Consider the following 25,870-nt stretch of genomic DNA (forward strand, 5'->3'; position numbering starts at 1 on the left):
ACCTTCATATTTCATGGTGAAAAGTATATTTATTTATAGACTTGTCTGGCGGAGAAAGACACACAACAGACAGGAAATGTTTATTTTAATTAAATATAACATTTTATTTTTCATTGAACTACAACATAATTTACTACTCTAAACACATAAGATCTTAAGTTAAATTATTTACTGTAGCTAATCAACATTATAAAACGAGGTCATCATACAACAAATCATCTGGGGGTCATGCCGGCCTTATGAAGACTTGACCATCGCAGAAAACTCTGAAAAAAAGAAAAAAACAATATAATTTGAGATATTTTTAGATTCTAGTCCTCCTAATTCTTTCTTTTGGTACATTAATCTTGTTATGTCATCCAACTACAACAACTACAAACATGACCTATAATTCTGAAGTGTGTAACTCTGGCAGTGACATTTTGATCGAGGCGATTGTTGTAGCTGCACTTTAGTTGCCTGGCAACAAAGTGAAGGACACAACATGGCCAACGATTCACATTTAAGGGATAAATCTATCTCAAGGATTTATCCCAATTCTTACTATTTTACTGGATTCTGATCAAAAGAACTAAGAACTATCTTACAACTTAACAACTCAAACAACGTTCTTAAATTTAAGAGAGCTCACACCTACTGAGACATGTTGTGGAGTGATTATAATGATTGATGTTACACCACTCACTTTTCTTCTTTTATTGCACTCATAAGGGGTGCAAACTAGGACTGCAGCTAAGAATTATTTTCTTTATTGATTCTACTGATCATTTTTAATCAATTAATTGTTTAAAGATTCACAATTTCTCAGAGGCCACAGTAATGTCTTCAATTTGCTTGTTTTGTCCAAGAGCCTAAATTGTTAAGATATTATTTACTGTCATATATGACAATGAAACACAACAAATAATCACATCTGAGAAGCTGGAACCGTCTAACTTTTTTTTTTTCTATAAAAATAACTGAAACAATTAATCGATTATCAAAATAGTTGCTGATTAATTAATTTCTGTTGATCGACTTATTGATTAATCAACTAATTGTTGCAGCTCTAGTGTGTGTCTAGTGTATTAGTAGTCTAGTGTGTCAATGTTGTTTGCAATAACACTCCATACAGTCATTGTGTGCACTTCATTGACAATGTTTCAGCATATTTCCAATTATTTCATCCATATTTGTATTTTCATATATCTTAATAATAATATTAATTTCACATTTTAATTTCTACTGGAGATATAAAAGATTTCACACAAACAAAATTAACTTTTTTCAAAACATGTTTATGCAGAACAACATATCACTGTGTAATATTTAAGGATTTGTAAATAATAAAAAAAGAACAGTATGGCACATATCTGATTGACTGTAAAGGTTACTTCCACACTACACTGTAAGTAAGCAGCTTGATAAATGTGTATTATCCTTCACATCCAGCAAAGAACATTTTTACTCGTATATGTGCATTTTAGAATATTCTTAAGTGTAGTTAAAGTTGAATAAACACAGGCCCTTGTCTCAATCACCTCTCAGTTTGTAGGAAATGTCCTCATGACAGTACAAGAGGGCAAACAGACCTGCCTACCTTCCCAACCGATCTTCCCATCACCATCTGAGTCTCCCTCCAGCAGGAAAGCTCTGGTCTCAGCTGCAGTCAGAGGCCTCGCTCCTTTGGAGAAGTTCTGCAGGAACAGCCTGATGGAGAGCAGGGAGGAAGTTAGAGAACAACATCAAACACACAAATGACAACAACAACGACAAAAAAAGGGAACAATTAAACACATTAATCGTGCTGCATTTCATACTGAAACACAATACTGCAGCTCAAGTAGTGCAGACAGTATCATGCTGTTCTGTTCTCTGAAGAAAACTATTGACAGGTTGGTGAAATACAGCTTGATGGATTAACTGGAACAGACAGACATTCATATCAGGCTGTGTATAAAACTCAACTGTAACTCATCCTGTTCTATGTAGCCGCTTTTGTCCTGATCCAAAATTTTGAAGACCCTCTCGATCTCTGTTGGAGTTTTCTTGGATAAACCCACTGTTTTGAAAAACATCTTTGGGCTAAATGAATCCTTTGCTGAAAATAAAATGACAGAAAAAGCTTGATTAGATTATCAGCAGTGGACAACAACATTGAAAATATTAGACAACCTGTGCTTTAAAATATCATGCAGCTACGGTAAAATGCAGAAACAAAGGCCTCACATCTGGGATAAGGGCAACACACAGCCCAAAGACATTCATTTCCTCACCTTTACAAGCATTAATAGCTGAGGTAATGTCCGACGCTGCTAGAAAGTCAGTGATAGCCATGATGATGGAGACTCTGTTGTGGTCGATGTTGCAGCCTGGTACAATATGTGACCGCTGATGAGCAGAAAAAGACAACTGGTCAAAGTGAAAAGGCTTCACCCTCCAGTGTCAGAAACCACCAGTGTCCTTCTGTCCGCTGTCACCTGCAGCTGACCACTTCAGCCATCAGTGTGTGTTTGTCTGTGTGTGAAAGGGAGGCTGAAAGAAAGAAAATCTTGCCATCACACAGCTTTTCTAGAGTGGTTTCTCCAGGAGTCAGAGGTCATAGCGGATTTAAATCTACCAAAACAAATCCCAGTTAGATAGCGCCTGTCTGTAAACAAAACAGCAGTCAGTGAGGTTATATTTGGTGCATCTGGAGGGAACCTGACTGGCCTGTGTTTCCTCTTCGCTTGTGTTTCCAGCCACATGCTGCATGTTGCTGCCTGCTCGTGGTCGTCCCTGGCATTGTTTCCGCAGGCTGTAAACATCCTGTTATTTTGGCCTCTGTCACTTTCAGGCTGTGCTCCATGGAGCTGTCCCTACTCACAGTCGCCTTGTTCCTAAATGCTACATTTAGCATATCAAGAACTCTGTTCTCAAACAAGTGAGTGTTCATTTAAAGGATGCTAAACACACTGTGGGAACAGTTAATCTTAATCTATAAATACATCACTAAGTTTGAGTTTAAAGTCCCTCCTAATTTCTTAATAACGACTAGCTAGTTTCAACTAGCTAGCTGACTTACTAAATCTGATTGCACCATTAAAACTTCTAAGCTAGTATAAACGGTTTAGTAACATGTAATTCTGTTGTTAGGAAACATCGTGCTGTCCAGTCAAAAGCTAATTTAGCTAATGTAGGTGATATTATTACATCATCTAGTGTAACGCTTCTGGTTTTCTAATTTGACATATGTTGTTATTTTGTGAAATACAATTAAAAATCTTCCCAGTTTACATCATTATAAATAGTATTTTAGCAAGTGACCATATTACAGATTAGCTACCTCTTTTACACTTCACTCTAAATGGGTCATGCAGTACATTAGCAAGCTAACGTAAATATTGTCAGTTGACTCCGTTAACTACGAAACATTTGGCAACAACTAGGTAAACATATTAAATAATAACTACTATCTACATAAGAACTAGTTTTAACCCTTTTTAATTTAGTAAACATTTATGTTGCAACTAGACTAGGTTTGAATTTACTGTTAGCTGGTGCAAAAACCGGCTCTAATTTTCTAGCATGTTAATCAGCGAATAATGTTTAAACAAACACAAAACTTTTGTATTATTGTTATGTGATACCCACATCCTGCTAAGCTGAGACATTTTTAATGAATTAAATTCATCACTACTTTGCACCACATTTGCACATTTTCAAATTCTACACAGGGGCTAAATTTATTAATTAATTATTAATTTAATTTATGTGTTTCAACATTGGCTGAAATTAAACACCTAAAACCACCAAAATTGGACATCTTGATTTTTTTTTTACAATTGAGAGTCCATGTTGCCATGCAAGGCTGAGCCGTGTCTTTGTAATATTTGAAGCTTTTTTCATACTGTGTATTTTTGATGATCTCAGTGTTTCACATTAAAACTGCCAGCACCTACTGGTGTCATACATTATTTTTTTTATACCATAAATCAGTCAATGGGAGTCTGTGGAAACCACCTGCTGAGGAATTCTCACACTTGCAGGGGGCTTGGCAGTCTGTGACCATTATGAACAGGAAACAGAGTGAGGTTAGTTGGCAAAGTTATAGACTTTTGTTCTGGCAGAACACAGATTTCTCACAATATCTCCCCAAATGACATATGACCGCTTTTGTGTGACTGAAATGCACCCTATGTAAAGTCAACTTTTCCTGCTTGTTAATACTATTATAATTCGCAAAGCTGTGTTTTCCGCTGTTTTGGTCCACATATGTCTTTATGGCTCCCATGTGTGAGGGAGTGCTGGAGCGCAGCAGTTACTGCGTCACACCGGCCCTACCATGCAGCACGTGTGGGCCCAAGGCCTGGCCAGAGTGACGTGAGCCTGGTTTCCTCAGGATGGACCACAGCGAGGCCTGCATCAGCCAGAGGGGCCAGAGGGGTAGAGAAACGACAAAAACATCCTCTGCTCCCCCTCACGTACCTGCCCCCCTCGGCCTTGTCCCTTTCCATGCTCCGATGCTTGTTTTCAGGAAGACCAGGCTTCCTGTGTGATGGAGCGCTGGATGAGAGGAGGAAGAGGGGGATGGGACAGAGAGGAAAAGACAGACACAGAAAGAGATGGATGGTGATGGGGTGACGGTCTTGTGCACGTAGTGATTTGGGGAAGTATTGTTGCGATAGACGGTGATAGGTATAAGCAGCTATAAGGGAGTCTGAGCAGCATTAATGGGGAAGATTATAGTACAAATCTTTTTGGTAAGTAGAAAAACTCTGATCTTTTTCTCTCTTGCACCTTAGAAAAGTCTTCTCCCATGTTTGCAAACCAGGCAGGGAGTGGCTTAATCCGCCTGTTAGTTAAGGTTGAGAGAAATAAATGCATTTTGTGTGTATATAGAAGTCATGTTGAGACTTGAACCTGGAGTTTTATACTTTAGCCTGAAATACAATCTTTCCTATTTTGTTCTCCAATTTGTTTTGGGAAATACTGAGCAACAAAACAATCAGCACAGGACATGGAGGTAAGTACTTCATGAGCAGATGGTAGGTTGCATTTTATACAAATTAAAGAACCAACATTTTTGTTTTGTGCTGAATTGGTTTGCACAAGTCTGTGTATCCATGTTATATAGATATGAAGTTTATTTAGATTGTGTGAGGAAATACAGGTTCAGTGCGCTGTTCAAGGACTCTTTGACGAGACATTATAAATGCATTCAGGCTTGCAGGGTAATATGCCTCAATTAATATTAATTATTATTGGTCATAAACATCCATCAAAAGTTGCTGAGCTTTATAATTTAGACAGATCAAAGACTACAGCAGCATGACAGCTTCACTTTCTGTAGGCTGCTTGTGTCCTGCAGACAAAGTTAAACTTTCCTTACAGAAAAGCAAGTTCACTGTAGGATGGTAATAATTCGTCCATGGCTGTAGCTTCTAATAAGCACAATAAACTTTCTTTCTGACCTTTTTCTTACATCTCTCCTTATTTTTGTTATTTTCCTCTGTTTCTGACTTTTGCATGGAATAAAACATCTTGACAATTGATTTAAAGAGTGTTGTCTCAAGTGGTTGAGTGGGTCTGATCCCCGGCTCCTTCTGTCCCTATGTCGATGTGTCCTTGAATGGCTTCTCTGCAATCCAGCTCTGTAAATATAATTGTTGCTATTGTGAATACGCAGCTTAGAAGAGGAACAGGAGGAACACGAATAAACACAGGATGGGAAATGTTGCTGAGATTGCTTTTTTAATGGGTCATACATGGGAAAACCCTTATCCTGTCATTCCCAGATGTTCATAATGGCATTTAAAGGATATAGCTGGCAATTTTCTATATTTTTCTTATTGTCAAGAATTGTGTGTGTATCCAAAGCCTGGTAAATATTATTCCTCTGTGCTGTAGAGCTCTATTGTTGTCCAAAAACTATTAAAAACACATCAACGAGCCACACCATTGCACTGAGTGACATGTTCCTTCACCTGGAAGGCAATGGCTAACATACCAGCTTTAGTAGCTTGTTGTACATTATAAATTTCTCTAAGAATTTCATTACAAAGTCAAGAGGTTGTGATATATAGCACAACAAGGTAACAAAGGTCTGTAAACAGAATCACATTCCCATGCATGCACAGTGGCTGCCTTACAAGGAACTACTCTCCAGGGACTGAAAACGTGATTGCTGTAATTAGTCTTTGGAGCAAAACAAACTACCATGACTGCAATCTTCATGGTGAAGGAACATGTTACCCAGTGCAGCGATGTGGCTCATTAACATGTTTTTAATAGATTTTGGACAACAACAGAAGTCTACAGCACCGAGGAATAAGATATATCAGACTTTGGACACACACACAATACTTGTAAGTAGATCGATTCATTGTTGGTTTGGCACTACACATGAGATTTGTTGACAATAAGAAATATATGGAAAATCAGTAGCCATATCCTTTAACTTGGACTTGAAAGGACAGAATAAATATAAAAGATGTTTAGAACAGCATGTGACGGATTTCAGATTGTGACTCTGTGTGAGTGTGCAGCAGCTGTCACGCCTTCAGTAGAAGTTGTGTTGGAAGCCATTTTAATTCAGATGAAAGACAGCGTCGTCAGTTTAGACTTAGTATCCTGCAGCATGCTAAAGTAAATATTTAAGTGCCTCTGTAATGTCTGAAATGATAGGCTTCTCAGACAGACAGAGAAGAGAGGCACCCTGTTTATCCATGCATGCATCCCCGAGGAAAGTGGTCGTTCCTGCTTTTTCCTGGGCTCAGTTACTGCCTCGTCTATTTCTATCTAACCGGCTGTGGTGTGGGCAAGTGACGCTCTCAAATTCAGCCAAGATACCCCCTCTGACACACGCTTTAAGCTCCACCCACCATCAACACCCTCCAGTTGATGGCCTCCCAAATAGTTTTACCTCACTCCTCTGTTTTGGCACACATTTCCCTTACCTAAATGCTGTATCGCTGTATATGTTTGCTTAAGCTATACACAAAAGAGTTTTACAGTGGGTTATGTGGCAACTATTTCTTGGCTGGGACCAGTTGCCTGGCAACAAATGGAGAATCCAGGAAATTACTGATAATGTGCCAAGAAATATTCCAGTACATAATCACCTGTAGGATGGCAAAATGTTGTTTTTACATTTTTTGTGGGGATTAAACAAACAAGATAGAACATGTAAATTAGTGAGCTTTAAAGAATGCAGATTTTTTACCCTTGGACAGAGCCAGGCTGGCTGATTGTCCCTGTTCCCAGTCGTTATGCCAAGCTAAATTAGTATGCTGCTGGCGATAGCTTCATCTTTAGCATACAGCCATATTAATCTTCTCATCTAACTCCTGGCAAGAAACAGAATAAGCACATTTCCCTAAATGTCAAACTTTTCCTGACTGAAAAAGTCATCATAGGCCAGGTACTGTACATGATCACCTGTAGAAAGGCAAAAATTTTGTTTTTACATTTCGTCTTATGTATGGATTAAACAAACAAGATACAACATGTTAAATTAATAAGTTTTAGAGGAGCTGATTTTTTACTCTTGGTCAGAGCCATGCTAGCTGTTTCCCCCTGTTTCCAGTCTTAATGCTAAGTTAAATTAATCTTCTCATCTAACTCACGCCAAGAAACATAAAAATTTCCTCAAACTTTTCCTAGAAAAAGTCTCGTCATTGCTCCATTGCATCATTGTTCCAGCCTTGGTATAATCTGTCTCTGTTTCGTATCTGTTTGAGCCGTAACTAAGGGGCAATCCTGACTCATTACATTTTTGACTTAAATGTGGTTGCTGCTTTTGCAACTGGATCAGGGCCTGATGAATACCAGCGAGCTTAGGATGCAAGTGATAGGATCTGTGCTGGGTTAGGGGTGTGGGGTGTCGGGGGGGTCAGGGACTCCCCTGAGTGTCTCTAAGGAGAGGAGGGTGGAAGCTGCAATGTAAGGTGGATGTACAGGATATGGAAGTCAAAATGGTAGATGCTGATATACTAACGAGCTAACGATTGGCTTCCCACCAATCTCTCTCTTATGGAAGACAGGTGCCTATATAAAAGTAAGGGTTTGACATGAAAGCATAGTGTCCTGTTTCCTTTCCCTATAGTGTGGGGTAGTGTGATATACCCCTGGGCAGTGCCTAAATCCCCAAATAAAGATATTTATGCATATTTCCAATGCCACAGACCTCTGTAAACCTCAGCACATTTAAGATTAGCCGCTGAAACAGATCTTCCCTTATCTGATCAGGGTTGTGTGTAAATGAGAGCTCTGTCAACGAGTGCTCAAACTCACCTCCTCCATAAACACTTTAAAGCAGTCGAGGAGTCCCACAGCTGTCTAAGCCTTTGTGTGTCCTAGCATGTATGTGCCTATGTGAGTGTGTTCGTACAGGTCAGAGGTCATGGTCAAGCTTTTCAACACTTTCCCCGCTGTCTTTTGGGCCTGCCAGCAGTCCTGACATCAATTCCCTATCACTTGTGTGTGTGGCAGCTGTGTGTTATCTTTATGTTATCACTGATATATAATTTCGCCCTGCTTAGCTGCTCCCTAAGCTGTGGTTTGATTACAGGGCGGGATGAGGTAAGCCTTTACATACACAGTCGCAGTCGTTGCTCAACTTTTTAAACGGCACAAGTGCAAAAACAGAAATGGGCCCGCATAAAATGACAGACAGGCACAGGCCTTTCATCACTGGTTTTAGTACCAGACTGATATAATGGTGATAATAGTGTTCAAGGCTGTTGCCTCTCTCGCTTGTTGCTGCATGTTCAGTAACACAAGTGGTACAGGTGTCATCAGAGAAAAATACACCCAAGGAAAAAATGCAAAGGGACAGGGAATAGAGATGCTTTTTCATTAACAAGGCTATTCTTTCATTTTTCCTAACAAATATTAAAGTTTGCATCTGTGCATGTTTGTGCTTGTGTGTGAAATCCTCAAAGCACCACCACTGAGGCAAACTGCTGCACTCTACTGCCCTCTAGTGGACACTGCAATGACATGTTACAGTAAAAGGATTGAACCAAGCAGTTGACTGGTAACACTGCTTTTTGTTGTTATGTTGTGTGGATTCATTTGTTTTTTAGCTCCTTTTTTCTGATCTGTATGTGCAGGAAATATAAAACTAACAAATCTGTCTTTTTGAAATTTTAAAGGCTGTCATATTTTGTTAAACACAACTGAAAACTCAATTTACATAGTGTATATACTGAATACAGATATGGCTTACGAGTAAATACATGGATTCTCTCCTATAAGATTTTAACATACATGTACATTGTACATTAAATTACCATCCTTCCACTGCCACTCAATGGGGAAACACAGTGGCAATTTTTCACACAAAAAAGTGGACCTATCCTTTAATATATATTATTTGAAGTGCCTGAACCTCACATCTCGGGGTATTTGGTTCATCCTTTTCCTTGTACTAAGAAAAATTAAAAAATGTAAGTATTGCCACTCAAAATGTCACAGGTAATCCACGAGCTAAGAGCTTTATCTTAAATGTCTTAAACTGTAGAAACACACCTAAAGTGAACACATTTTGCATCTAATCCTGATCATAAAGCTCCCCCAAATATACATATATACTGTAGGAAGCTTTTGAGAGTGTTTTGTTTCAAACTGATCCCACTGAGTCCACTTTTGTCAGCGGGGTCTTGTTCAGACACACTTTGAGTAAACAAGATATTTATTTCTCCGTCTGTCATTAAAATGGATTCTATATGGTGAATTACTGAGGAAAAATGACCCTCAGTAATCTATGTTCTTATAGCACCAGGAAATGAGTAAAGATAGATTTACCCCCGCCCAACCAAATCCTCCCACCTTCAAAGACCTGCCCTCCTCATACAAACTTCTGCTTATGTCTATCCTCCTATCTCTTTCTCTCTCCGCCTTTTCATACAAACACACGGTCCCCCTCTTTTACACTCACACACACTCACACCTCCGCCAGTATGGACGTGCCCTTGGCAGCAGTGGTGCTAGTTCAGGCGGGCAGTGCTCCCAGGTCTGGACTGGGGTAGAGCAGGTGTACTGCTGTCAACAGAGGCTCATAAATACTCTGAGATGGATTACACACTTATGTCATCATATTAAAGACACTCTGTCAGCAAACACTTTTAAGACCCCATAATCTACAGCTAAGAGAAAAGTCTTTTCTCCTGACAAAGGGAGAAGTTTATGGCAAAGCTCAGCTAGTGCTGATCTGCAACAAATCAATCATTCACAACCAAATGCAGATAAAAAAAAAAGTCCCCCAGCTTCCTTTGCATGCTAATGACAGACAACATTACTATGTTATTACTGTTTTTTTTAAACCACACACCTTGAACAAATATGTACACAACGGTGACGTATTTACCACCCTGTATGTTGTTATTTTAGTGTCACATTTCACTCCTTCCCTGCTCCTCTCCTCTGCAGCTGTGAGACCCTTCTGTGTCCAAATAAAGGCTGCAGACAGCACCGCCGGCGTCCTGACTGCATGTTTCATTTTCCCATATTACCCATGGTGCATGGAGCACTAGGTCTATTTTGCATGCTCAGAATAAGCCCAATGATCTCCAATTACCCTCCTCTCACGGATTGCTTGGTGTCACTGCCGGCTGGATATGATGATTCTGCGGCAGCGGTGTAAAAGGATAGTTCCACAGATCTTCTGGCATGCGCCGTGCACATTACAACTCAATCATAGCAGTAAACTATAGCTGGCACGAGCCAATTAATTAAAAAGTTCAAGCTTAGGTGTCACCACCTTGTGCATGTTCTCACCCCCTTTACCGCAAGAAACACATTCTTTGATGACATGAGACATCAGAAGATGTGACCAGAGAGCTGGCTAGCTGGATCACTGGCTGCTTGGAAACCAAATCTACTGACTTAATGGCTTTCAGCACAACTCTGGTTAACATAGCAGAGTGGATCAGTGGAGAAATGATAGGCTCACTGCCTTATCCTCCTTAAATAAACTACAGCAAGTCATAAAATGCATCCGTTAGGCCTCCTAAGCTTCCTCAGCGTCAGTCAAGACTGAAAGCGAAGATGTATTACTCATTCACCAGACATTTGGATACAGAAGTTGTTGAGATATCAGATTATGAGCAACTCAGACGGGACGCATCAATCATAAGTGAAAATAGAATGTGAAATAGGATGGATCAAGCTCACATTTTGCGCCAGTGAGGAAGCTTTCGGCTCAGCAACTGTATCACATCCTCACATATACTGCTACGTCCAGTGAAAAAAGAGTTGACTACTGAAACACTGTAGCAGTCAGGATGCCCTGGTTGACCTGATATGGGCCCGTGGGTGTAGTGCAGATTGCTGGGTGAAAAGATGCCTGGGAGGACGACTGTAGAAGAAATGCTGGAAACACCATCTGTCCATCTCTATTTCTCTTTTCCCACCTCTTTTGCTTCAGTGACCTTCTCTTCTCTTTCATTTCTCCTCTCTTTGGAACCAGAGATGGACTGAATGGTGACATTGTTGCCTCCTGGGAACAATATCCTGATGCTGTCTGGGTGTGTAAAGCAGAACTCCAGCATCAGTGATTTTGTTGCCAGGGGGAGGACTATATCAGCGGAGAACTAACTAATAAATATGGGTGCTGAATGATGATGAATAATGTAACAGTACATACAATAGTACAATAGTACAATAGTACAACATAGCAAATGTAGTACCAGCGGTGAGAATAATAGTAGTAGGCCTATCATCTATAGTTGTAGTGCACCAATAACAGCAGTAATATTTGTATTACTATCAGCATAAGTTGTAATAGCTGCACCAGTTGCAGCAAAAATAGTATGCGTGTACCATATGTATAAGTGTTTAATTATTATCATCTTATACTTCATTTATACATTTGTAAAAGGAGCCTTGCTGCAGTTCTCTCTTGCTTCTGAGGCTGCCTGCTACTCTGCTCATAACCACTAGAGGGAGCTAATGTTCACGACCATGCACCAAAATCACATATGAGGCCTCCCAAACATTTAACACAAAACTGCAGCACATACTCTTATAACCCACAAAACACAGGCTTTGCTTCACCTGTACGCGATTGTATGTTAAATCTGATTTCTTTAATGCAAAAGAATTGCACATGTTCTGTTTTGTACACCAACATTTAACTATAATAAAATAAATAAAAAAATATGACATTAAAAATAAAAATACATTGAAAATGAAAATAACTTAGAAATTACATAAAAATAAAAAGATTGATAAAAAATTACATTAAAAATACATATGAGTTCATATATAAGTATTCACATATGAGTATTACAAATGAAAAAAAAATACATCAAAAGATTCAAAAAGATCAGGTCAGATGTTTAATGATCAAAAGATTATGGTCTTGCACTGAACTGTAGCACTGAGACAGTAACCAAACTGTATGATCATATCAAAGGTGAAATACAATGATTGGATGATATGTAACATCTACCTCTAGTTTTTACACCAGGCAGAATGAATCTACTGATCAGACATTTTTGTATAACTTTGAGCAAAATAAACAGTAGAACTACTTTTTTTTCTGAAGACCCTGGACAACGTCCTTATAAGGACCCTTAGTGGATCTTGGGTTTCACTTTGAGAACCCCTGATCTCTGCTATATTATTTGTATGTTAAAAACCAGAGTCTGTCAAGCAGTACGTTCAGGTAATGTTTGAGGAGGTGACTCCTCAAACCTGCTGCATATAGTTTCCAAACCTTCTTACACTCTCTGAAATTTGAAATACTGTCACAAGACCACCAAACGTCAGATACAACTAGTTATATGTCTCTGAGGGGTTTCTAGACACTTCAAGAGAAAGAATGAGCCTTGACAAACCGGGGAAGTACTGAAGTTTACAGTTTGCACTGTTGTGCAGTAGGTAAAGGAGTTTGGAGGATTCAATGGTGTTATGGAACAATTTCACCTTTCCTGCATACTTACACATATGCATACATTATAAGCAATCAGTATTGACTTTGTAAATGATTAACAAAAAGGATTAACAACAATTTTATTTTCTATTAGTTACAGATCATACTACATATGAAAATAACAAATATATTTTATCAAAACCTTCTGTGGGTTTAAATAGTGTAAGACAGGGCCCTTATGACTAATAACAGAGCACCCTGAAAGACAAATGCAACCTCGCTGATGGAAAAAAAGGATAAAAAAAACAAAAAACTTCCTCCAATTAAATGTGAATTCACAAATTGGCAACAAAAGATTTTCTTAAAAACAGTTTATTATGCATTTAAAAATGTTTATTCTTCATTAATAGTCATTAGTAACAACTCATAAACCCTTCACTATTAGTAATATTACAAGTGGGTTCAATTTTATAGTCTTATCTTAAGCATCGTATTATGTACAGTATGTTTTATCTCCAGTCATAATTTGGTCAACCATGGACTGCTGAGCTACCTGCTGACTTATAATGTTTAGCTTTTTTCTAAAGGTGAAGATCCCATTTTGTAATAAATGTTTCATCTGATGTGTCCTAATCAAATCAAAGGGACTGTGCTGACATAAAGTATATGCATGCCAAAATCATTATTAATGTAATAGATGCCAATTTTACAGCACTAACCACACTGCTATTAGTATAAAGAACACTATATTGATATTATTAAGCATAATGTACAGTAACTGTTGCTTATGTCAGAGTGTCATCCAGACTGCTGTTACATCTACCAGCCAGGCAGCTGTGTTACATTAGAGCACATAAGTTATTGATCCCCAGCTTGCGCTATACTGCTGCAGAGGCCAGCAGCCTCCAGGAAGTGTACTGTACATGTGAGCTCTTCGTCCTTTCTCTGTCCTCTCATCTCTTCCTCTCCATCACTCTTCTTTCATCCTCTCTGATTTAGCCCCCTTATTTAACTTTCCCCATCATTCATTCAGTCTCTGTCCTGCCTGACCCCCCCAACTTCCCTCTCCTCCTCTTTTTTTTCTATGCATCTCTCTATCTCCTCTCTCCGTCCATATGTTCAGCTAGTCTGTTTCGGTGCCCTCGATGAGCTCTCTGTCGTGCAGTAAAAGCCAGAGGAATGAGCGGGGCTCGCAGAATGCAAGGTAGGAAAAGAAATGTGCTGGTGTCATGCATTGTAGACGCAGAGAGATTAAGCATGTTGCAACACATTTTGCAGCGTAATGATGCAGCAAGATTTTTGAGGCAACATATATCAGTTGATAACCATGTTCCTCTCTGTGTTTTTGCAGAGTTAAAATACTTCAGAGGTGGAGCCACACTAGTGGTTTCATTGGATGGTTTGAAATGGCTTACTAAAAGGAGATGCAAGAAAAGGTATTATTTTGATTCTATTATCTATCTGATGGTCTGTCTATATGTAGAGTGTGGATGTTTGTCCCTCTCTGTGGGGGTGTTAAGGGTGTCTGTCTGTTTGTGTGTTGGCTGTTTGAAAAAGTCTTTTTAATCTGTCCTCCACCTGTTACACAATGAGGTGTTAATTTACCCGAAACAGGGCAGATTATGGGCTTCACGGCCTACTGCATACGTGTGTGTGTGTTTTTGTGTGTGTGTGTGTGTGTGTGTGTGAGAGAGAGCATACAGTAGGTGTGTGTGTGTCCTTTTACATCCTTTACGTCACAGCTGCTGTGAGTCAGCTCCTCTCTTCCTTTCCTGAGTCACTCATCCAGCAGTTGCTTGGCTACTGAAGAGCGGTGAAAGTTTCCTATTGCGTCTTTGTCTCCACGGATGGATAGGACCCGATATTTATTCAGGCTCAGGAGTGAGTGGCCAAATAATGCATGTTTGTGTGTGCGCACTGTTTCATCCAATGGGCAAAGGCTGACAAATCAGTTTTAGGACATCCTGTTGTTAACAGACAGTGAGGAGTTGTCTGGGCTCTGCAGCTGACCTCTTAAATGACGAGCAGGATAAAAATGACTTTGAAATGGAATAAGGCTCATGAGAATATTTGTGTGTAACAAGATCGTCCTTAACCAAAGCCTACATACAGTATCATATGAGGTTAAAATGCCCCAACTTTATGCTTTATGCTTGTGTTGAAAGGGTCACTCTATGTTACAGAGATCATCTCAGGCTCAATCTCTGCATCAGTCAGTTTACACAATTCACAACCAAGTGCTGTTTGGTACATTTGACAGTCACTGTAAATGTGTACTGTAAGCTGCAGTAAGTGTTCAACATAATACTTACAAGTGCTTGTATACTGAAAATCTCATTCTGTGTAGTATGTCACTGACAGTGCTGATTACTGGTGTGGTTCAACTGATATACGCCACTTACAAACAGCCTGCAGCTTGTGTTCTATGACAGTTACAACTTCTGCAAGTAAGTGCCATTTAAAACTAGCTTATGCCACTGTTATATTGGCAGATTCACACTCCTAATGTCACTTACACAATTTCCTACACCGATTAAGCTAGCTGGGCTAGCTGAGCGAAACATTAGCCTGCTACAACTAATGTAGGTCAGGCTGCTGGACTCAGTTTGACTGACCAAACAGTAAAATTATATTTTATGTGTGCTGGATTTTTTCAAAAGTTTTCCTATACTCAATACTTTTCATAATAACGATGTATCAAATGACAATGTGTAATGTCAGAGGCATTGCTTGTAGTGATGAACTTACACCCGGCTCTACAGCTCCCCTCTCCTTTACATTGCTTCATAGCAAGTTTCAGCCCATTGTTTAGCTGTCTGGCCCACAACTTTACTGTTTTGGTTCACTCTCACCGCTCTCATAAGGCGCTTTCGGACTGGAGGAACTTGTTCATAGTTCTAAGAACTGTTGGAGGTATTGTCCCCATTTTATTGTGTCTGCACTGCAGAAACTGGAAATGATCGTAGTTCTTAGAGCACGAGTGAACTTTATTAGCTCCTACCTCAGGGTAGATACTCTCCCAGCACAAGAGGAACCTTGAGTGACGTAAATGTACAATGATTGGACGAACACATGAGCCAATGCAGCACCGGCAACCGGCCATTTCTAAAAATTGTGTAAAACCACGTAGTCTGAATTTGCACATCTCCTTTATTATCATGAAACCCACAACACACAACAAACACACAGCTTTGATCACGATGTCCTCCATCTTGTTGTTGTATCTGGCACAGAAGTGACGTTGCTATACCAACAACGTTCCTATTGGCGGTGCGAATGCAAACAGAAAAAAAGCCCTTGAAGGTATGTAGTTCTCAGGGGAGCTCCCCAGTGGGTAGTTCCTCTCAAGGAGTCCCCAGAACTGTTTGGTCCAAAAGCCATGATTTCGGCCGCAGCAGGCAGCTGTTTTCAGAGCTAAGGGAGTGTGAATATTGGACTTACATTCCCCAGGTGTAGAGAAACACGACTCTCAATGAACAATAATGTTGCTCTGTAACTGCTGGATGTGTAAATAAGCAAATATTTGCTAACAAGTTCAAAATATCAACTTAAAAGGTCATGATAGTACATGTTGTGTTCACAACTTGTTTCCGCGGCTGCTAAGTGGCCAAAAAATCAGTTGACACAAATTTAAGTTCATAATTATAGTAACTATAGATCACCCCTTTAAAGGATAATTCTGGTTTAATACAACTTGGTTATTTTTGTAATTTTTAACTTCATTTCTATCAGGTGTGATAAAATTGTACTCAACTACAGTGTAGTCTGATGGGGCAAGAAACACAAGTGGTCAGACAATCAGACAGGTTGTGAATATACATTTTAACTAGATTATATAAACCACTTTTTGGGGGTAAAACTTAAAGTTAGCACACCCAAAATGATGGTTGTTCATTGAGCAGGAAAACTGTGTGAGAACACAACTACAGGAAGCTGGTCAAAGCTGAACCAGGACGTCATTAAAGTGTGAAGGATGTTTATATTAAGCAATTTGGCCACTTCTCTTTTGCTTCTAAATAAGTTTGACTAACCTGACAGTTTGTTTGCTGCTCATGTTCACTGCCTTATCAAACTTTTTTCCACAATATTCCCAGATCGCAGCAATTAATTTGGCTACTACATTTCTTTTATTACTGAGGGGAACAATGGTCGACTGTAAAGCTATGAAAATAAGACCCATGTTGTGAAAATGGATTTATCCTTTTGGACCACAGAAGTGTTGCTCATTGTCCTGAAATCATTCAAAATAGGTCCAAAATAGAAAAAGGTAACCAGTTTGAACCAAATAAATGCCATGGAGTCTCAATGAGTCATGTGAATCATTCCTACAGGGACGAAGAGCTCCAGTTGTGGATATCCTCGGGTGAGATGATGCAGGCCGATGAGGAGCTGCAGCCGATCACCTGCTTCTGTATCCTTGCTCAAAGAGGAAGTGCAGCCCCTCAGTTATGGAGGAACAAAGACTCCAGATCAAGCTTGGTATCACGGTCTTCACCCTTCTTTCTCTCTCTCTTCTCTCTTCGACACTGTTGTCTTCCAAGGGTGCCTATCTGTCCCTCAACATTTACATCTTCTTTTGCCTCAAAATGCCCAGAGGAGGCCCTTTGGACAAGAATTATATTAAATATGCGGGACATTTTCAGTGTGATCACAAAGGATTTAAACATGACAACCCACCAGGATACTATTACTATGAATCAGCATAATAAGTTCATCATTTTCTATAATGAGGACATACCACCACAATTTTTTAGTTACTTTTGCTACGCTCAGGATTGTTGGAAATCCATAGGGAATACTTTTTGCAATAGTGATAACAGCATTGTGTCAAGTGATTTAAAAGACTTTACTTCCCACTGGCTCGACAGTCCCGACACTGACAACTCAAAGGAATATCAGAGTGAAACGGCTGTCAGAGACAATTTAAATACATGCAAACTTAAAAGTCTTTTGAAATCCTGTCAAAACTACAACCATCCAGGGAAATCATCAGGGATGAAGAGGAATATAATAAAGAAGAAGACTGTGTCCTTCGTGGAGGATGTTGTGGTCTACCTGTTTGATCAGGTACTGTTCCTCTGTTGTACATGTATACTGTAGCTTGGGTAGGCTGTACGTTTTTTTGGTGCAATATTTAATTAATATTTCATTGATATTATTTCATTGATTGTCATTTTACTAATCCACTAAGGCCAAGAACTTTTATTCTAACTTTTATTCTCAGGAGAGTCCCACCCTGGAGCTGCACTCAGAGACCTGCACATCTCTGCCAGACAACCTGCCGGATGTCACATTAGAGGACAGTGGTAATATATTGAAGTACCACAATAGTGGTTTTGCATGTTTTACATCCTTAGCTATAAATTCTGTGTACTTAAAATTACTGCCAACCATTTTGCAGTAGTGAAATGTAACTAAATACGTTTACTCAAATAATGCACTTAATGGTCCAATGGGATTTAGTGTCATCTAGTGGAATGAACTTGGCAGAAATGCAATATAATATTCATAAGTATGTTTTAATTAGTATATAATCCCATGAAAATAAGAATCAATGTGTTTTCGTTACCTTAGAATGAACCCATTATATCTACATAGGGAGCAGGTCCCCTTGTAAGGAGGCTGCCATGTTGCACCGCCATGTTTCTACAGTAGCCCAGAATGGACAAACCAAACACTGGCTCTAGAGAGGGCCTTTCATGTTTTCTGTGAGTTTCATGGCCACCGTAGGTTCCCCTACACACTTGACAGGGGAGGGGTATTCAGTTTGTTGCAATCTGCAACCTCACCTCTAGACACTACTAAATCCTACACACTGCACCTTTAAATACAAAATACTATCTCATACCTCCTCATATTACTACACTAAAATTCAGAGGGAAATGTTGCACTTTTTACTCCACTACATTTATTTGGCATTATAAATTAAAATTTCACAAACAAAACATATGAAGAGCTTATAAAATATCGTGGATCATTATTGATTAAAGTACACAACAGTATATAAAATACCTAAAATAAAAGTAAAATACTGCTTAAACATTAATGCATCACTAATAATAATCTAATGATATAATACTCAAAGTGATCATTTTTCTGCATTGACTGTACTTTCACTTTTGATACTTTAAAGATGTTTTACTTATAACACTTTTACTTACTGTAAGTGACATTTTCAGCGCTTGACTTTTATTTGTAATGTATTTGAGTATGAGTATTTTTACAGCGTATTTTTACTTACGCAAAGGATCAGACTATATAACTTAAATGTTTAATGCTTGTGTCAGTATATTGTACTAAAATGAAGGTCTTTCCTTCAGAATTTGATGTACTTCTGGGTGAAACAAGATGTTGGAACAACATGTCAGTAGGGATTATTCAAAGCATTAAGAGTTGTTTAAAAGGGAACCAGTTTTGAAAACTGATGGTATAATTGGTTGGAAATATTTATTTTACCCACTGGTTCAACTTGTCTAATTATATATTTATATTCATGTTTCCATTTATTGATAATATTTTGACACTGAAGCTTAGCTGTCAATGTGGAAAAGCCATCTTACTTTTGACATGAACTACTTCAAACTGAGGCCACTGACAATGTAACAAGACCAGGGCAGGACACTACAAGGGTTAGCAAAGTTTAATGTTTGTAAGTCCAGCTAAACCAGATGCTGCAGGCTATTCGCAGTTCATTGTCACTCATTGTGTGTTCGTTTGGTTTTGCCTGCAGGCTTGGAGTGGGAGGACGATTTCTCTGCTTTGGAGAAGAACTGCCAGTTTCAGTGTGTCAGACGCTCAGTATCTCAGAGCTACACCCTTTCCCTGCCAACGCAGAGCTGGACGTCTATGTCTGAGCCAGAGCCTTTCTTTCTGTCCCAAACCTGCCTGTACCTCACCCATGTCACTGAGTCTGACCTTGAGCTGTGAGATAAAGGGTTAGTGGCACACACATACACACATATTGAGCTGTAGTTGCTTCTTTTTATGACTCAGTGGCGGTCAAATGGAGCCTTTCTATCACATCGTCTGCCTTCAGCCAAAGGCCATTTCGCTGTGACCATGGCCTAGTGTGACATCCACACTTGTTTTCCTTTCAGACAGCCAGCCTTGGCCTAATGGAAAAACTGACTAATCATCCAGATCTCATCCTCTTCACCTCTAACTCATCTCCCCACCTCCCTCCTCTTTTATGATGAGTCAGGGATGATTTTAATGGCTGTTTTCCTCTCTGCTCCAAATGGATTCAAAGCACCTGCCGTTCATGACATCACAGCCTTGCAGGGCTGTGCGACAGTGCATTCAGCGTTCACAGTTGTTGGTATGACATGATCACTGACTGCGATGTGATTAAACAGTCAGTTGCATAAGAGCACTGGTACCTTTCCAGCTGCAAACCGTTTTGGAAGCTGCTGTTAATGCAAGGTTGTGTCCTTGGACCTGAGCTGTGAAATGACATACATTTACATTGGTATAATAAATTATTTGTGTCTGAAATCCCATTTTATCTTAAAAATGATGTAACACATTCCAGATTCATTGTGGTTTCAAGATACAAAAAGTATATGTTGTTTATACAGTTTGTTTTGCTCAAACAGAGCATGCTTGTGGAGGCCCTGTTTGCTTGCCTCATTACTGAAGTGTATTCAGCTCTGAATTTATCAGCGGCTGTGGCTAAATAAACAGTGTAAGCCTTAGGGCCAATGGAGGCAGAAACTGAACAAACTAAAAGTAATAGATAATGTTTCCACAGAGCCAGCATCAGCGAGGTTTGGTTGATTAGATACAGTGTACCTGAGGAGGAAAGGAAACCTGGCAGGACCAGACACACACACACGCACACACAAACACACACATACACAAACACACACACAGACACAGACACACGTGTAAGCTGTTCAAGGACACCAAAACCACTGGCAGTGCAGCTAAAAGTGTTTTCTACTAAGAGCTGGGAGCGTCACACCTGTACATTACTGTTGTTGTTATGTGGTCAGTGCTGCTAAAAGCCATATAGTGAAATTAAATCAGTAATAACTGAACCATAAAGTTTGTGTTTGTGCCAAAGTATTTTCCCAAATTTGCTGTTAAATTTACTGTTAACTTACGGTACAGTAAAACAGTAAAATGTGTTTGAATGTTGCTATAAGCTTAAGAGTAGGTGTGTTCAACATGGATACACGTGGGTGAGGGTTGGGGTTTGGGGGTAATACATGCAACAATGGTTCCCAGCAGCCCCCAGGTCAAACAGACAGTGGGATTACTGCAAGATCACACGTCGATGTGAGGAGGGGGTGTGATGGTGATTATTCAAATAAGGTTAATTATGTTATTTATGTTCTGTCTTGTTTATTTAGTATCTTTGTTTAGTTCTACTGTAGTTTCAGGGCATTCAGAAACCTACTGGATCCCAGTCTTTCACTGCAGGATTTGTCCGGTAGAAAGTAAATAATGTGACAGTTTAAATGAGATATGATTCTGTACATTCAGGGGCAGCCTTGAGGACTGTATTCAAATGAAGCAGTAGAGGATGATAAGCCACAAACTATATTAACTGCTTGGATGACAAACTAAAATGCAGTGTTCAATGTCCTTTACATATTCTTTTAACTAACTCACTTAACTTCTAGTGTTTAGTAGAGACATACTACTATTGTGTAGTACAGAGATACACTAAATTAAGCAACAAATGGTCAAACATTTACAAACATTTGTTCAAAAACTCCAGTATTGACCAATATTGCTTTTGCTATTTTATTATTGAATATTGGATAGTGACTAGTTGTGTCATCTGCAACCAATAGGATAATCTTTGACAAATAATGTATTTTAAAAGAACAAAACAAACAAACAAACAAACAAAATCAGCAATAACATTTTATTTCCTTATTTTATTTTAAAGAGTTGCAAATCACATAAAATAATGTTAAATATAGTGGCATCAGTGGTGGAAAGTCACTCAGTACATTTACTCAAATAATGTAGGCCTACTTAAGTACAGTTTTGAGGTACTTGTACTTCACCTGTATTTCCATTTCATGCTACTTTATACTTCTACTCCACTACATTTCAGGGGTAAATACTGTACCTGTTACTCAACTACATTTATTAAAATTTTACATACCAAACATATGAACAGTTTATAAAATATGATGCATTGTTATAGCTTAAACTACAAACATATATAAAGCAGCTAAAATTAACCACAACTACATCATTAAAGTACTGCTTACATGTTAATGCATCAATGATAATGATGCATTAACATCATTATCATGATTTATATATGTATATATATACGATGCATAATTACTTTTTATACTTGGCATTCTGTTGCCAACTCTTACTTTTACACTGTTTTTTTAAATTCAGGACTTTTATTTGTAATGGAGTATTTTTTATAGTGTAGTACTCCTACTTTTTCCTAAACTAAGTAAATCAACTGAATATTTGCTCCACCGGAACTTTTGTCTCCCCCTTTGGCCAGTGAGAGTAATTACACAAACAATGTTGACGTCATTGCGGCAAACCCCCAACGCTTTTTACGTGAGCTGGTCCCCGCCCTGGCGACGTGATGCGGTTGGGGCACACTGAAGACCGCCTGCCACAGTCGCAAACCAATCATTGCTGGTTGACGTAAAACACATTACTACTGGTGCGCCAGTGCAGGAAAGTCACCACAGACATCTGATTTAAAAACTCCAGTACACTGCGATATTCAGACAGATTTACCTGGCGGTGATAGGCTTAATCAACATTGCGTGAACTCATTTGGCTTGAATCTAACAGACGTTCATTTATATGCAAAAATTCCGCACTCCAGCTTTAAGTGTCTCAAAATTAGCTCCACCTGCAGCTACTTTCATAGAGCTACCATGCTAGCAAGTGGTACTTTGAGCTAAATGTTAACGTAACAGTAACATTACAACTATATTTTTCTATAAAGTTTTACAAATTGAAAACACGTCTTACATCTTTAAAAGCTTCCCAAACAGCAAGCAAAACTGAAGTATTCAATAGTGTCTCACGTGTGGGGGAAAAATGGCTAATCTGATTTAACCATTTGCATATTAAGATACTGTAGGGTTAAACACAAAGTACAGCTGAGCCAAGTAATAAACTAAAGTATTGGATAAACAGAAATTTTGAACAAAACAACCTCTGGTGACGATGAATGTCCGTACCAACTTTAAGTCCATCCAATAGATGAAGAGATATTTAAATAAAAACCTAAAATGTAAACCTGATGGCTGTGCCTTGAACCCATTTCTGATTAGCTGGTATAAAACACATTATAGTTAGTTGTAGTTAAACCACATTTATTTTCTCATCTTCTTTTCTATTGTATATCCAATTTTGCACAAACCCTGTAAGCGCAGTGCTGTAATTGGCACATTTCAACAACAAGGCAATTCAAAGTGGTTTACATAAAACACAAAAGGCATCAAGACAAAATGGAAAAGAAACACAATACATTGTAAAATAGGACACATTGACATACAGTTTTTAAAAAAAAAAGTTAAATAGAAAATAAAAATAAGCTAAAATAGAACAAAACAGGAGAAACAAGGTTAAAGGGCAGTGTGAGGTATGACTCAGAAGCTCCAAAATAATTAGGCTGTAATATTTGTATTGCAGTGACATTAACAGGCTGTTGGGATGTTTGGGCAGAGCAGGGCTGAAGCCGGAGAGAGTGGGCTGGCTCTCTGATTGGTTGAATGGCGCGCTGGAAGGAGTAGGCTGGCTCTCTGATTGGCTGAGCAGCGCGACGTGTACATCCTTTAGCTACAGGTGGCTCACATGTGACGGTTATCTGCGTGTGTCCGCTGCACGGCGACGCTCCGCCGCTCTGTGTGCTCTTTACTTTATATTGTGGTGCTTTTAACGAGCGGCTGCATGGTGACAATTTCTCTGTAAACATTCAGGAGGAGGAGAGTTAGTTTAACTTTCAAGGTAAGACTTTTCAGTCCCCTTTTTATTGCCGTTAAATCCACTTTCATGGTTAATGTGTATGTATCATTTGCTGTGGTGAATGAAGTAGACTTTTGCCTGTTTATCTATCAGTTACAACACTACCGTTGGGGTGATTAAACTTAGGAGAATAAAGAGGGGAGGGAACTCTGGTGGAGAAATACACTGACGTTTCTTTCCTCTTCATTGTGTGCACTAATCTATGTAAAACAGTTCTATCTTACAGGTTTTCATAGTAGAATATTTGATAATATGGTTTAAATAAATTTCCATCACAGCTAAAGCTCCAGTATATTTGAACATGTAATAATCACTGACTTCAGTTAATTAATTCACTAATAAATTACCTGGAGTATTTCAAGCACTGTCTGCTGGTTAAAATGAAATTAAAGAGCATTTGAGGTGAATTATCCTTCTGCTGCTGCTGAGGGCTGGCTGCTCTCTGGGGTTTTGTGAGTGTAACCTTGAAATGGGCATTATCTCAGGACCATGGGGATAAGAGAGGCGTAGATTAACAGACCAACATCATGGAGTTTTCACACTGCAAGAGGCTGATTAGATACAACAGGATGCATAGCTGTTTGAATTGGAAAGGGGTTTATTCAGTAATTGGGGATTATTGGCTGACAGTGAAAAAAAACTGTATAAAAGTACTTCAGTTGAATTTATGTTAAAAGTTCAGTGTATCTGAGAGGCATCAAGAAATGTTAAGACACATCGAACCATCTTGTGACTCTTTTCCTCTAGGCCTGTTGAAGCTGTGAGATCTGTCAGAGAGCGTGGGTGAAGGAGGCAGCAGGATGAAGTCCAAAGGGAAGGCTGTGAAACCATCCAGGAGGACCTGGTCTGACCCGGAGCCAGAACTAGAACCAGACACTGAACCAGAACCCGGTTCCAGTGAGCAGGAAGGCTCTGAGGACTCTTGGAGAGGGTCGCTGAGGAGCAGGGGCGGCAAGCGACAAGGAGGAGCTGGTGGAGGCCGGCGACGCAGGCAGTACGGCTCCAGCACCAAGGAACGCAGCGTCCGCCGGCTAGAGAGCAACGAGCGGGAACGCCAGCGCATGCACAAACTCAACAACGCCTTCCAGGCACTTCGCGAGGCCATCCCACATGTCAAGACTGACAAAAAGCTGTCCAAGATTGAGACACTGACCCTGGCAAAGAACTACATCAAAGCCTTGACCACCATCATCCTGGACATGTCTGGGGCCTGCCTCCCTGCTGGCGGGGTCCCATCAGAGGCCAGCGCCGCCAAGCTACTCCAGTGCTACCAACAGCACCTGGAGGAGGAGGGAGAGGAGGGTCTGACCCAGTACCTCACCCACATGCACAGCTTCAGCCAGGCCAGCTAACAGTGGCTGTAGGGTGATTGGAGAACAGGAGAGCCACCAGGAGGCTGGTCTCCAAGGCAGAGAGAGATGCGGGTGGACTTTTTAGGGCCAAATCTCAAATGATGTCCAGTTCCTGCAGGCACACTGCTTTGAAATCTGGTTAGAAGTGGTGTTTTCTGTAGGAGCAAGGTGCTCTTTCAGATCACAGACCTACGACGATAAAACCAGTTGACCTTATGACACTGGCAGCCACTGATGCTTGAACATAGCATGACGCAGCTCAAGGGCTGTGAACACACTCTTCATGCAAAGTAAGGAATTACTGGTGGATCATTCCCTTAGCAGACACAAAGACTGCAGATAAGACAGAAAAAACCAGATGGACCATGGAGAAGAGTAAAGAGAAAGAAAGGGCTAATCTTTCACCATTTCCCTATTTGTCATCTTGGTTTTGACTGGGGGAGCGGGGGGTGGGGGTGGGGGGGGACTTGTTCTCTTTTGTGTTATCTTGTGATCTTCTTGTGTTTTTTTTTGTTAAGAAAACTGCTGAGAGTAGCCTCGAGTCATAACTGTCACATTCAGGATGAAAAGAAAGACAAGCAGCAAGCCTAAATATTGAAATGCCGAAGCAAGAGAAACGTGTTTGCTCATTTGCTCATGATGACAATCCACGACCAAGCTGAGAACACAGTTTACTTGTCTGTTTATTCTGAAACAGGTTGTATGCCTATAG

The 25,870-nt window shown here is 39.6% G+C and overlaps 2 protein-coding genes across 11 annotated transcripts; one reads left to right on the forward strand and one right to left on the reverse strand.

The window, feature by feature from the left end:
• Window positions 1–51: 51 nt before the first annotated feature.
• LOC121886568 (parvalbumin, thymic-like) lies at window positions 52–8,277 on the reverse strand. Of its 6 annotated transcripts, none has more exons than XM_042396654.1 (5): window positions 8,254–8,277; window positions 2,256–2,370; window positions 1,948–2,080; window positions 1,572–1,689; window positions 52–266 (listed from the first exon to the last, which is right to left on the reverse strand). In XM_042396654.1, exons 1-5 carry the CDS (start codon window positions 8,260–8,262, stop codon window positions 216–218), a joined length of 426 nt encoding a protein of 141 aa, XP_042252588.1. In that variant the 5' UTR covers window positions 8,263–8,277; the 3' UTR covers window positions 52–215. The 6 variants fall into 6 exon arrangements, with proteins under 6 accessions (XP_042252588.1, XP_042252584.1, XP_042252587.1 ...); XM_042396650.1 differs by lacking the exon at window positions 8,254–8,277 and adding an exon at window positions 5,433–5,719; XM_042396653.1 differs by lacking the exon at window positions 8,254–8,277 and adding an exon at window positions 5,433–5,713 and having other exon boundaries at window positions 1,580–1,689.
• On the forward strand, window positions 4,451–25,599 carry bhlha15 (basic helix-loop-helix family, member a15). 5 transcript variants are annotated; one of them, XM_042396649.1, is made up of 5 exons: window positions 4,451–4,721; window positions 17,170–17,905; window positions 18,063–18,144; window positions 19,569–19,773; window positions 24,554–25,599. In XM_042396649.1, the coding sequence occupies exon 5, from the start codon at window positions 24,607–24,609 to the stop codon at window positions 25,156–25,158; it is 552 nt and encodes a 183-aa protein (XP_042252583.1). In that variant the 5' UTR covers window positions 4,451–4,721; window positions 17,170–17,905; window positions 18,063–18,144; window positions 19,569–19,773; window positions 24,554–24,606; the 3' UTR covers window positions 25,159–25,599. The 5 variants fall into 5 exon arrangements, with proteins under 5 accessions (XP_042252583.1, XP_042252580.1, XP_042252581.1 ...); XM_042396646.1 differs by lacking the exon at window positions 24,554–25,599 and adding an exon at window positions 19,936–21,689; XM_042396647.1 differs by lacking the exons at window positions 4,451–4,721; window positions 24,554–25,599 and adding exons at window positions 15,183–15,285; window positions 19,936–21,689.
• Window positions 25,600–25,870: the final 271 nt, after the last annotated feature.

The sequence above is a fragment of the Thunnus maccoyii genome, chromosome 20, assembly GCF_910596095.1.
Source record: "Thunnus maccoyii chromosome 20, fThuMac1.1, whole genome shotgun sequence".
NCBI classification, from domain to species: domain Eukaryota; kingdom Metazoa; phylum Chordata; class Actinopteri; order Scombriformes; family Scombridae; genus Thunnus; species Thunnus maccoyii.